Source organism: Delphinus delphis, chromosome 18 (genome assembly GCF_949987515.2).
Source record: "Delphinus delphis chromosome 18, mDelDel1.2, whole genome shotgun sequence".
In the NCBI taxonomy this organism is placed as follows: Eukaryota; Metazoa; Chordata; class Mammalia; order Artiodactyla; family Delphinidae; genus Delphinus; species Delphinus delphis.
This window is the reverse complement of record NC_082700.1, coordinates 63491807-63505058: the sequence shown is the minus strand read 5'-3', so window position 1 is coordinate 63505058 and position 13252 is coordinate 63491807. Positions and strand designations below refer to the sequence as shown.

At 47.8% G+C, this 13252-nt stretch overlaps 1 protein-coding gene across 1 annotated transcript; it reads left to right on the top strand.

Annotated features, from left to right (window-relative positions):
- Nucleotides 1–7731: 7731 nt before the first annotated feature.
- SOX21 (SRY-box transcription factor 21) lies at nt 7732–10289 on the top strand. The gene has a single exon (XM_059996236.1). The coding sequence runs from the start codon at nt 7869–7871 to the stop codon at nt 8697–8699; it is 831 nt and encodes a 276-aa protein (XP_059852219.1). The 5' UTR covers nt 7732–7868; the 3' UTR covers nt 8700–10289.
- Nucleotides 10290–13252: the final 2963 nt, after the last annotated feature.

Genomic DNA, 13252 nt, shown 5'->3' with positions numbered 1-13252 from the left:
CACACTATTTATATAGTATCAAAAGATAATTTTTAAAACCTAGTAATAATAGATGAGTAAAAATTCTACCAGAAAATTGTAAGATGTTACTCAGAGAAATTAAAGAATAACAAAATTAACTGAAGGATACTAAGCTCATCGGTTAGAAGTGCTAAATTTGTAAAGATGTCAGTTCTCCCTAAATCAACCTAGAGATTCATAACAATCTTAATTAAAAGGCTTTTTAAAAATATTTGGCTTTTAGGGGCTTCCCTGGTGGCGCAGTGGTTGAGAGTCCGCCTGCCGATGCAGGGGACACGGGTTCGTGCCCCGGTCCGGGAGGATCCCACATACCGCGGAGCGGCTGGGCCCGTGAGCCGTGGCCGCTGAGCCTGCACGTCCGGAGCCTGTGCTCCGCAACGGGACAGGCCGCATCAGTGAGAGGCCCGCGTACCACAAAACAAACAAACAAAGAAACAAAAAATATTTGGCTTTTAGTAAATCTTAAAAGTTCTCATCACAAGAACAAAAATTTTAGAACTATATTCTGTGACGAATGTTAACTTGACTTATTATAGTGATCGTTCCACAATATATACAAGTATCAAATCATTATGTTTTCATCTGAAAAGAGTTTGGAGACCCTCCCTCCCATTATAATACAATGTTATATGTCAATTATACCTCAATTTAAATTTTTTAATAAAAAATTAAAAATATTTGGGTTTTTAAAGAATATTTAGAACCTGACCATCTTTTCTACAGTTTATATGGAAATGCAAAGGCCAAGAATAGCCACGATGCTTTTGAATAAGAAGAAACTGGAAGTACTTGCTCTGCCAGAATTAGGATAGTGCAAAAATTGAAAAATATGAAGCAAAGTAGAGAGCTCAGAAACCCGACTCACCTCATAGGGCAAAGGGAGCACCAGTGAACAGTATAAAAAAGCAGTCTTTACAATGAATGGTTCTAGAAAATTGAGTGTCCATAGGGAAAGAAATCAACTTTTATACGACACACAGAAATCAATTTCAGATGGATTCTGGAAATGGAGAAGTAGCTCCTATATGACCAATCTTCCCTTAGATAAGAACCATAAACTTTGGACAAATATTTCTTTAAGAAACCTCTCTGAACGCCTGCAGAAAGACCAAAAGCAAACAGAAACACAAGGGAACACACTTGGGAGAAGGGTACAGTACTAAGTGAGTTTCTCATTTTTATAGTTTTTTGCTTGTAAAATATCTTGCGTGTATACAACAGGAGACGTGAACAAGAATGCCTATGGCAGCAAGTACACGTGGTTAAAAACTGGAAACAACCCCCATGCTCATCAGCAGGAGAGTCTACGCAAATACACTGTGGTATATTTGCAACAATTAAATATTACACAGCAGATGAATACACTCAGTGACATGCAGTAACACTGAATCCAAACAACACAACTAAACGAAAAAAGTTAATCAATAAAGATGACATACAAAAGTTTAACTTATAATAACATTTAAAGTTAAAACAAAAGGAAAAACATACATTTAAAGGATACACAGAGATGAGAAAAGTTATATAGCTAAATTTAAAGATCAAGGGAATGAAAATTGTTACATTGGGTTAGGGAAGGCAAGTGTAGAGTTTTCTGGGGAGAGGATTTGATTTAATATAGGTTTACCAGCAGATTTTATTTTGGATGGTAGATTCATAGGTATTTATTACATGATGAAAGAAAGAAAGAGAGGGAGGGAGGGAGGAAGGAAGGAAGGAAGTCACTGATGGAGCAGTTATGAGAGTGTATCATGCACCAGGAATTGTGATTAAAACAATTCTGTGTACTTGGATCTTACAAAAGAAAGGTAGAAAGAGAGGGACGAGGGAGGGAAGGAAAGAGGGAAGGAGAGAGGGTGGGTTGGACAACCAGGGTTAGGGGAACATACAGACTGAGATTAGATATCATTGTCATAAGGTTCCCTTTTAGCAGCCCTTGGCTATCAGAAAAAAGGTAGAGATTGGGTTCTGTTTGGCACCGGCAATTGTTCAGTGTTTGCAGTGGGAAGCCGGGGAGTGAGGGATAGTGAGTTACAGCTGAGACCAAACCTGTGCTGGCAAACACAGGGGCCAGGGGGAGCCTGGCTGCCAGACACCAGAACTGGACGTAGGGGTGCTGTTGTTACGGGCTTGGAATGCATTAGTGAAGAGATTACCATTGCGCACTCCTCACACAGGCAGCACAGCACTGAGTGAGTCACAGAAGGCTTGAGGAAGTAGGTGGAACTGAGAACCTGAGCCAGGAAGGAGCTGAGCCTTCAACTGGGACTCAGAGTGGTGGTGGTGAAGAGCATCAGCTTAGCTCAGACCCCATTTCTTCCACTTATGGTTGTGTGACTTTGGGTGAGTTGCTTATTCACCAGCTCTAAGGCTCTGTTCCCCAATTGCAAACTGAGGTAACACTTACCTCCTAGGATTTTCCTAAAAATTAAATAAGATAGTGTATGTAAAAGGGATAGTAACTCAGGAACTCAATAAATGATAGTTATAATCAAACTGCTCAACCAAGCAGACTCATCCTTAGATAGGAAACCGAATCTGGGAGGGAGTAGCACACAGGCCAGAGCAATCTGGAAGCTGGAAAGGACAGCCAGACCTCCTCATTCATTTCTGGTTTTGCTCACGGATAGCTCTCTCCCACTTACAAAAAGCACTTATCCTAGAGAAAAGTCAATCCCTCCATTGCTTATATAGGATTCTCAGGATCTGAAATCAGTACTTTGTGAAGCCGTCTGTCTTGGATTATTTGTATTGTCTTTTTTCCCTTCGGTGTTTAATTTGGGGGTGGGGGTGAGGTGGGGAGGGAAGGATGGGGTGAAAGGGAGCTGTTTTTTATTTTGTATTTCTTGCTCTGTCATCTAGGTAAAGCTCTTTTAGAAAATGCCAGCCTGAGTGAGTACTGTTAAGGAGGAATGAAGAAAGGCATTCTCATAATTAATCTGTATAGACCCAGCTTCCCAGTATGGCAGGAGCAGTGAGAATAAAGGGACAGGAATCTCACAAGGATGAAAATTTAGTAGTAACCAGTCAAGGGCCACTCTTGCAGCCATTCACTCTAACCAGGACTGCCTGACCTAATTCCTCATCTCTCGGGCTTTATGTGGACCACGTGTTTGGGATCTTTTCCCCTTATGGAGGCTGACGGAGGTGGGGCTGATAGGAGTACAACTAGGGAACTAGTTGTAGGAACTAATCCTACTAGGAGTAGGATTAGTAGGAACTGTGACAAAAGCCTGAGACTGGCTTTTGTCAGTTTGCTCATTTCCTCCTTAACAGGACAAACAGGCTGTATTACTTTTCTAGGCAGGTCTGAAAGCTTACGAATTCTTTCCGTGTACTCGCTTAAGACCAGGAGCCCAAAACTCTCTAACTGCAGCTGTCTGTTCCCAGTGCTTCAGGTGCCACGACTTGGCCCCTGCACTTTGAAGGCATCACCTCTCCCACCCTGTCACTTCCACTTGGTCACTTCTCAGTACCCCACTGGTTTCCTTTCTTTGCTGTGGTTTCACCTCCATGGTTCTAGAAACATGTGACAATGAGCCATCTGGGTGAAGATCCAGCGAGAAAACGGAGATGGAATGGATGGAGGAGAATGATTTAGTTCACTCTGATCCCTTGTCTTCTGTTGGGATCCAAATATTCTCCCCTCTTTTATGGAAGAGAAAGAGAAAGAAGAAGAAAGCCGGTCAGTCTGGTGTTGCCAAGGTATTTTTTTAAATTCCCCCAACAGCCTCATTGCTGCCTCCTAGTGAAAGTTTTAGAATTGAAAAAAGACCATTTACAGGGAGGACCTAAGGGGAAAAGAAGAAACTGACTTTACACAGACCCCCAAACTTTTTCTGAGCGAGTGTCTGCCTCTCTGTTTCTGATTAGATGTATTTGTGATCACGGGTATTCCTTGGCCACAAGGCAAATACAGAGCCCGCACAGACTCCACTGATCGAGGTCCACTGTTCTTTGGGTACTCACAATTGAGTCGGGAATATAAAGCCCATAGAACTTCTAATTCTCTTTCAATTTATTTTTCCTTCACTCTTCACTCACACAGACTACTCTCTCTCCTAAATCTTGGTATTTTTTCACTTTTAGATCAAAATGTACAAGAACAAATAGATAACATTCTATCAATTCAAACATAAGGTCTGTGGACACTAAAATTGAACTGTCATTTCAGTATATAAGAAAGAGAACGGCACGGAAACTTACTTGGTGAAAGGCTCAACCAGATTTGGGCAAGAGGTGTGAAGGTTGGTTAATAACAGCCATGCTTTGCTGCCTTCCCTTCACGCAGGGCTCATTGTGAAGGTCTCTCCCTGGACGGGAAGGCTGTAGGCCAAGAATACTGATCCCCCAAAAACCAAAATTAAAAACCAAATCTCTTCTATTTTGAAGTTTCCTTTGCTGAAGAACCAACAAGCACGCAAACAGCCGTTTTCTTCTTAGGTATGGGAACACCTTCCCCCCCCCACAGTTCAACATTCATGGACTTAAGAACTTTCAGATTTGGTTCATTTAATAACACTAAACAGGCGATACTGCACAATTTATGAAACTATATCCCAGGAAGCTTACGCACTTTATTTTTATAAGATATTGCACATACAAGCATACATTTCAATCACATATGCAAACATTTCTTTTCATGGTAATAATTTATTGCAACTGATTTTTAAACTTAAATTTGAAAAGAATGCATAATAATTTAACTCACCAATATAAAAGTTTTTCTCAATCCTTATCGTTTTGTATATATCAAAATAATTTTGGGGATTAGACTCAACTTTATTCACAATGTTTTTAATGAATAACAGTTTTCATAACTTGCATCCTTATACACATGTTCTTTGTATGACAGTGTGTAATATTTTTGTGTCAAACCTATCATACAGGTTAGTAGGTTAAAAGCTCAGGGATGATACTTTTCTAGTTTATCATCACAAAACAGTATATTTAATATTCTAGTCCATGTGATTGCACCTGCTAGGGTTTTAACGTTGCTCCACCCAGAGTCTGTGAGCAGCAGAGTGTTTTTACAGAGCCTGTAAAGGAATATGGTTCTAAAGAAATCAGTCCAATTGTTTTAGCGATACAAGGGCTGATACAAAGTAAACATTTGCAGTGTGGTATCTTAAGAAAGATAGCCACTCCCATACATTTCACTGCTGATTTGCATTTCTATATGTCCTCACAGCAGCTAAAAAAAAAAAACCCAGCAACAATCACTATTCTTTTATTAAAATGAGCAATAAAACGAACTTAACTTTAAACTAAAATTGATGGCCTACAAACTTTTTATTTAAGTTCAATCAGTACTTTGTGTCTGCATATGTGTCTGTGTGTGAATTGAACATGAATTGCTGGGAAGACTTAAAGAGTTAACTGATTATAGAACTTCCTACTTGTACATACCACATGGCTAGGTCAAATCCAAACTGCCAAAGAAAGAAGGCAAGCAAGTTCTCCCTGAAGGGCAGGCCAACTGGTGAATGAAATCTCCAGACTGATCATGTTATAAGTGAGCTGCAGCATACCAAGAAGTCCGGAAAATACGCAAACAAAATCATGCTGCTTGATTTTTGCATTATGTCACATATAAAGTAAAAAGCTGCTCTTACTAAAGAAAATTGTGCTTAACAGCGTAAAAAGATTCCAATGTAGAGTGATTAGTATGTTTCACTTTTGTCTTTCAGAGAAACGTTTTATACTTCTTACTGATTTTGAACACCTCACCCTATCCGTGCATTTAAGTGAGATACTGTGAGTTAACTGTACCTTAAAGAGATCAGCATATGGATGACTGACGACTAGAATAGAAACAAAACAAACCCCCAGAATTTTAAAAGATCGGAATAGTCGGCCAAGGATGCCTGGGCTAGGTCCTTTTCGAAAGGGTTGCCAAGAGCACGCTCGGTCCCTCCTCAGTTATTTTTCACTCCACTACCTCTGACTGGATGCATCACCAGTGCAAGAAAATTCGGGAAGCATCTGCTGCAAGCAACCTCTGGACCTCCAAGGAAAAGGAGCCCTTTCTTGCTAGGAAAAGTCTCCAGCGTTTTTTAGGGTGGGTCCCCTCTTCCTCCGAAGCTCGTGAGGCTCCCTTCCCCGTGCGCGCCTCCTTCCTCCTGGCAGAGGCTCCCACAGCTGCTCCGGCCGGCCAGGGTAGCCGGGATGACGCTAGGGGCTTGCCAACGCCAAACAGTGCGCAAACTCGGCGGCGCGCTCCGGACTCTCCACTCGCCTAAACCTGCTCTCAAGTGAAAAGGGGTGGGAGGAGGAGTGGGAGGGGGGCGGAGGGGATCCTGTTTAATTCGCGGTCCTGGGGGTGTGGGAGCGGAAGGAGGCTCCGCGGGGCCCTCCTCCCTCCTGGAGTCCTGGGCTCCACCTCCTCCTCGTGGCCCCAGATATACACACACTCAGCCGCGGCTGGACATGCACACCCAGCGCCGGCTCCGGGCGCGTGCACACGCAGGTAGCGACACTCACCTGAGCCAGTGCACAGGGCGCCTGTCGCCTCGGGAGCGGCGGCCTGGCGGCCTGGGCCGCGGAGGGGCCCCCTGTGCTGCGGGACTGCGGGAATCGGGAGCAGCCCCAGCGCGGACCTACGAACTGAGGTGATGGCGCGTCTTCCTTAAATCCCTCCCCCACCCCGCACCTCCGCCCCCTAGGCTCTCGCCGGGGAAGCCAGGAGAGAGGGGCCCCGGGCGCGGAGCACACGCGGGCGCACGCCCCGAAGCGAGCGCGCCGAAAGGGGCGCCGCGGTGCCGGCGCAGGAAACTTGGGCGAAGTTAGTTGCAAGTCCCGGGCGGAGGCCCAGAGGACCGAGGAGGGGACGCGGCCGGTGCTGGGCCCGCCGCGCTGCCCGGAAGCCGGGCCGCGCTCCACGCCCGGTGCGCTCCGGGAGCCCGAGTCGGCCGGAGAGCCAGGAGGGGCTTGGAGCGATCGGAGCCGGCATGGCTCGAGGGACAGCGAGACGCGGCGCTTCGGCGAGCCACGAGGATTTCCTTTGAGGCCCGGAGATCCTAGACTCGCTCAAGCCTCATCCAACCTCCTTCCCCGACCGGCAGCCGGAGAGGAAGACCCACGAGGCAGGTCCCCCCGCAAAACCCCAGCTCATTAGGGGGGTTCCCGTCAGCGCGCCCTGCCTGCCCCGAGTGAGGAAGACCGGCTGGTGCTGCAGTATTTGTATTTATATCCATTGCTGCGCTCTGCGTTCCCTTGGTGCGCCCGGACCCTCCTCCGTCTCCCCCCTCCTCTTCCTCCTCCGGGGCCACCTCCCCTCCTCCCCCCACCCCCATCTGCTACTGTCAAATGAGAAAGTCACCGAGGAGAACCCAAACACTCCAGCCGCCGAGAGCCCCCTTTGGCACTTGGCAGCGCGCGGCGGCTGACTCCTCTGCTCAACCTGGTGGAGCCTCCGAGACGCAAGTTTCCCGGCTGCTGTGCCTTTAACAGAGAAAAGACCGAGGACGGGGAGAGCGCTGCCCGGTGGCGGCTACCTGCGGGGAGTTCGCGAGCGAACGCAACTGGAGAGAAAGGACAAAAAGAAAGCAAAGGGCAGACTGCCCCCGTGGGGTGGGGACACCGCCGAGAAGTTATCGCGCCCCGGAGAGGATTTTCCCGAGCGCCTGGCCGGAGAGAGCAGGGCGGCCAGGGGAGCGGCGCGGCCCGGGGCTGGTCCCCCGGCCCCCTCCTCCCGGGCGGGAGCGACGCCGGGGTGCGAAGTGGGGCGCGGCGAGCGCGGCGGGCCGATAGGGTCCCCGCGGACGGCCAACATTGATTTCCTCCGGGCCGACAGCGACGGCGCGGGCGGCGGCGGCGGCGGGCTGCAGCCGCGGCACGGCGAGAGCATGTCCAAGCCGGTGGACCACGTCAAGCGGCCCATGAATGCCTTCATGGTCTGGTCGCGGGCTCAGCGGCGCAAGATGGCCCAGGAGAACCCCAAGATGCACAACTCGGAGATCAGCAAGCGCCTGGGCGCCGAGTGGAAGCTGCTCACCGAATCGGAGAAGCGGCCGTTCATCGACGAGGCGAAGCGCCTGCGCGCCATGCACATGAAGGAGCACCCAGACTACAAGTACCGGCCGAGGCGCAAGCCCAAGACGCTGCTCAAGAAGGACAAGTTCGCCTTCCCTGTGCCGTACGGCCTGGGCGGCGTGACCGACGCCGAGCACCCGGCACTCAAGGCGGGCGCCGGGCTGCACGCGGGCGCGGGTGGCGGCCTGGTGCCCGAGTCGCTGCTCGCCAACCCCGAGAAGGCGGCCGCCGCCGCCGCCGCGGCTGCCGCCCGCGTCTTCTTCCCGCAGTCGGCCGCCGCCGCCGCCGCCGCCGCCGCCGCTGCCGCCGCCGGCAGCCCCTACTCGCTGCTCGACCTGGGCTCCAAGATGGCAGAGATCTCGTCCTCCTCGTCCGGCCTCCCGTACGCGTCGTCGCTGGGCTACCCGACCGCGGGCGCGGGCGCCTTCCACGGCGCGGCGGCGGCGGCTGCAGCAGCGGCCGCGGCCGCCGGGGGGCACACGCACTCGCACCCCAGCCCGGGCAACCCGGGCTATATGATCCCGTGCAACTGCAGCGCGTGGCCCAGCCCCGGGTTGCAGCCGCCGCTCGCCTACATCCTACTGCCCGGCATGGGCAAGCCTCAACTGGACCCCTACCCCGCGGCCTACGCCGCCGCGCTATGACCCCGCGGGGCCGCCTCGCGAGGACCGGTGTGCACACGTGTACATATGTATAGGTACGAGCTCTGCGGCCTCCCCGAGCGCCCTCCCGCGACGGGGGCCCCGGTTTGTATGTACATAAGATGTATAGGTGCCAGGCAGAGGCAGAGAGGCCAGTCGGGGCGCGAGTGGCCGAGCGCGCGAGTGCGCGGGCGAGTGTGCGTGTGAATTCACAGGGTCATTTCAGACCTGCACCCCGGCAGACAACTTTAAAGAGGGCAGTTGTATCTCGCAGCAGTTGATGTTTGCTTTGCACTTCGGAACCTGTTGCGTTATGGCCCACAGAGGTGGAGGAGTAACTTTTTGATATGTTGGGCTTTCCAGCTTTCTTTGTTGGAAGTTTATTGTCGGTTTTGTTTTTGTTTCCCATTATCTTTCTTTTATTGTTATTATTCTTTTCTCCTGGTCGCTGTTGCATGCACTCTGTTCAAATGTTGGGTCTGAAATGGTTGGCACAAGGGAAAAGCTGATCTGTGTCATTAGTTTCTCGGAGCGGGATGGCTCTGAACAGCCTTGCTCCCTATTTGTACCATTTGAACTTTGCAAAATCTCTGTTCTCTCAAGCAGAACCCCCAGGCCGGATCCATTCTTGACCAGTGACCGGCTCGAATCTGGCCTTTTGTGTGTGAGATGATCACGGTTTCTTTTGTTTATCATAGCATATGCAAATCAGAGCAAGAGCTCTTTCTCAAGAGCAAGGACGGCAAACAAGAAATATGTGTGAGATGAAAAGTTGTCAATTGGATTTTCTCCCTTAAAAAACAAACAAACAAACAAAAAACCGCTAGAAGTCTCCCTGAGTCCACTCGCTTGGATTTTTGACACAGTTTACACAGAAAGAGAAAAGGCATTATTCCTATTTTCCCCTTATGACTTGAGTTTCACTTTAAGATTGTAAATGTGTATATGTCCTTGAAAACATTAAGTCTGAAAATGTGTTATTTGCGTTGCCCTAAATCTGAGTCGGTTTTAGACTCTAAAACATTTTGAACAAATGTCAAAGTTAACTTTTAAAAATTGCGGGACTATTTCAGAACCGCAATTTTATCTAAGATTAAATCAGACTTTTTTTGTCTGAGTGGTAATTATATATTTATTATTTAGCAAAACAAAACAAAAACCAGAATTGTTTTGACAGATGCCTCTCTGTTTCAGCTAGCATTTCTCCAACTCAAACCGTTTAAATGTGTTTTGGAGTTCCCTCCCTAACTAGCTTATTTTTTAGATCACCTGCAATTCATTTGCAAATTATGATAAAACACATTTTAGAGAAAAGAACCTCAGTTGTAGCTTTTTTTCTTTTTAAATGTATATATTTTGACTAATGTTTGTGAATGAAGTTGGCTAACATGTATTTAGTTTCATTTTGGCTTTATGTAATATAAAGTTTTAAAAAGTTTAAGTATTGGTTTTAACCTTTATGTGTAAATGGTTTTCTTGTGTGATCTTCTAATTTAATATTAGACGTCTAAGCTATATCTGTAAATTAGAATCCGACTATCACTCTGTTCATTTTTTTTGAACAAAGAGTTTAAATAAAGCCTGAACCAGGGAAAAGAGAAAATCCTTTATTTCTTGTTGAGTTCCTAACAAGATTTTTATCTGAATTGCCCTTACGTGCCTGGTCCAGGTGAAGTGTAAGGTATCCTCCAAAGGCAGCCTTTGTTTCACTTTTGAATAGATTTACTAGGAAATCTAAATCAAGCCATTGTTATTCAGAGCCAAAAACCTGATTTATCACATTTTTAATCGTGAATAGGAAAGAAGATAAAAAAAAAAACAAAACCAAGTAGTTGTATTATCTTGGGGGGGGCGGGGGGCAGGGAAGGCATTCATGAACCAGTAGAACAGAGCCCATTGAAAACATCCAGACCGTTTAAAGCATTTCACTAGTTTCCAGTAACATTTTAAGAGGAGAAAGTTGCCTGACCACTTTATCCTGTTAGTTGGAGAGCTCCACCGCTTATATCAGTGTAATTTGTTCGTGTATCTTTGGCATATTCCTTATTTACACCTTAAGATTTTAGTTGTAAGGATAATCACTGCTAACGACATTTTACAACTTTGGGCCTCTTTAAGGCTTTATTCTGTCATGCTAGTGGCATTAAAATAGAAATATAACAAATTCTAATGGAGAGGGTTGAATTTCCAAGGCTGGACAAGTTTCCACTGGAGAAAGGTTTGAAATCGTGAAGGATTTTAATATTAGAAAAGAAATTATAGGGCGCCAGGAAGAATATCAGAGAAAAAAAATTAACTGTAGGGACACCTTTATTTTCGCCCCACCAAGATAGAAATTCTCAAGATACAAGACTCAACTAGTCCTAAACTAGTTTCTCTACCGACAGAGACCGTCTCTGGAGCTCCACGTCTTTATAAGCGATCCAACTCTTTAAAGTCATTGTTTTTCCCCAACGGAATAATATTTTAAGAACCATGAAAAGTTTTGGAAATGTGAAAAATAGGCTCTGCTGGTTTGACCCTGATTCACTAATTAAAACGATCCCTCTCCTGTTATTCCCCGAGCTCTTTGCAATATTATAAGTTAATTCATATGGTTCTGAGCGATTATGCAAAACTAATTTGGACTGTCCAGGGGTAATTATCCCTGACACGGTTAATTAAATCCTTTCAAGGCTTCGTCTTTCCCTTTTGTAGCAGCCCATCACTTCTCAACACGGAACTTCCTGCGGCTCGCTGGAAATCACCCCAGTCCTAAATCTTAGTCACCTCCCAGAGCCTTCCAGCTCGGCCCCGCCGGCCGAAGATTCCCCGCCCCCTCCCGTCCCCTCCCCTTTCCCTAATGATCGGCGTTTTCTGGGAGCAACGCTCCGGAGTGTTGATGAACGAGAACAGGACTAGAAAGACGGGTGAGGGAGGGGGGAAGGATGCCGCGGGTGAGCACACGGGGTCACACAGCCAACAGATTGCGCGGCTGTCTGAGTAGTCCACAGGCCTACCGGGGGGACTGGTTTATCCCCACCCCGATCCCAGTGGTCTTGCTAACAAGTTGCGCCTGGAGAAAGTCTCCCTCCGAGTTAGACTGTGCAGAAGTAAGGGGGTGCGACTCGGGGGCAATAGGGCATGGAGAAAGGGCCGGGTGTGTCTGTGAGGGTCAGAAAGTGACCCGTAAATACAGCCCTCGGACTAGGCAAAGAGCTGCTGCGTGCTCGAGATCTGTCTCTCTCTATCCATCTCTATCTCTTTCCCCTCTTCTCTCCTCTCCTTTCCTTCCTTCCCTTCCTTCTTTTTGCTCTTCTACATTTTCGTTCCTCTTTAAGGTTTAAAAAAGCTACGACATTCCTTAGGTAGTCTCTCGGTTGCCTAACGGCTTTAAACAACCCTCACACCCGAGGGGCCAGGAGTGTTGTGTTGCCCTCGGGCTTTGAGCAAACAGGTGGAATTGTTCTGTTGCAGCCGTAAGGACCAGAGCTGGGGGCCGCTGCCGTGCGAGGGATGGCTTCCAGGGAGCAGTGGGGCTGGCTGCCGTTGTCACTTCATTTGACAATTTCCTCCTCCTCTTCTCCCCCCCCCCCCACCCCCCGAAGAAAGTAGAACGAAACAGCATGGATCTCTCTTTCCCTCCCCGCCTCTGGGTAGCCTAGGCGAGGGGCGCAGAAGATGGAGAGAAGATTCGACCATCTTCCCTGAGCAGAGAGGGACCCGCGCGCCAGCCAATCAGAGCGCGGCTCTGCCGCTCCCCGCCGCCGCCGCACCTCGGGGAGAGTGAAGTTCCCGCAACTGGCCCGCCCGAAGGATCCGTGTCTTTCTTGTGCTCACAGCCCAGCGGAGGCAGAGAGAGCGCCAACCAAACTTTATTAATCTCTCCCCGTTCTTTCTCTCTCAGCCCAGTGCATCTCAAAGGTCAGCCCTCTTCTTTTAAAAGACTGATATCATTAATTCACTGACAATCCCTCCACCAACCCCCCATTCTTTTTTTCTCTCTTGCAGGAAAAAGAAACGGGGGGGGGGAATAGTGAAAAGAGGGTTTTTTTTATCCTTTTTTTTTTTTTTTTTTGTCCTTCAGTGGGAGCGTTTAGACAGTCGAGGAGGTTTTGTCCAGGAACAAAACGCAGGGTTGGGAGGTTTTGTGAGAGCGTTGTTTGTTGAAGTGGAGCTAAGAAAAAGCGGCGGCTTTCTCCTCATTGTGAAGAAACCAATCAGTGGTATTTGGAAAACTGTTAGCATTGTGCACTTCTTCTGTGTCCATTGTGAGGCGTTTCTTTTCACAAGGTTTTTTTTTCAGCCGATCCAGCTGGCCGGAATGAATAGCGGTGCAATGTGTACACGCTTTGTCCCTCCGGCCTTCAAGTAGCCCCCATTGAATAGACTAAGTTGACACTGCGTGACAGTGAAACAACATAATAAAAAATACATGAGCCCCTGAATAGGAGCAGGCGCATAAATAAATAAAATGGGTGACCAAAACTGGATAAACTGAATGACAAAACGGTGAAAGGGGAACAAAAAGATATTTAACACGCTACATTAGCATTAGAATGCGATCTACAAGGCAG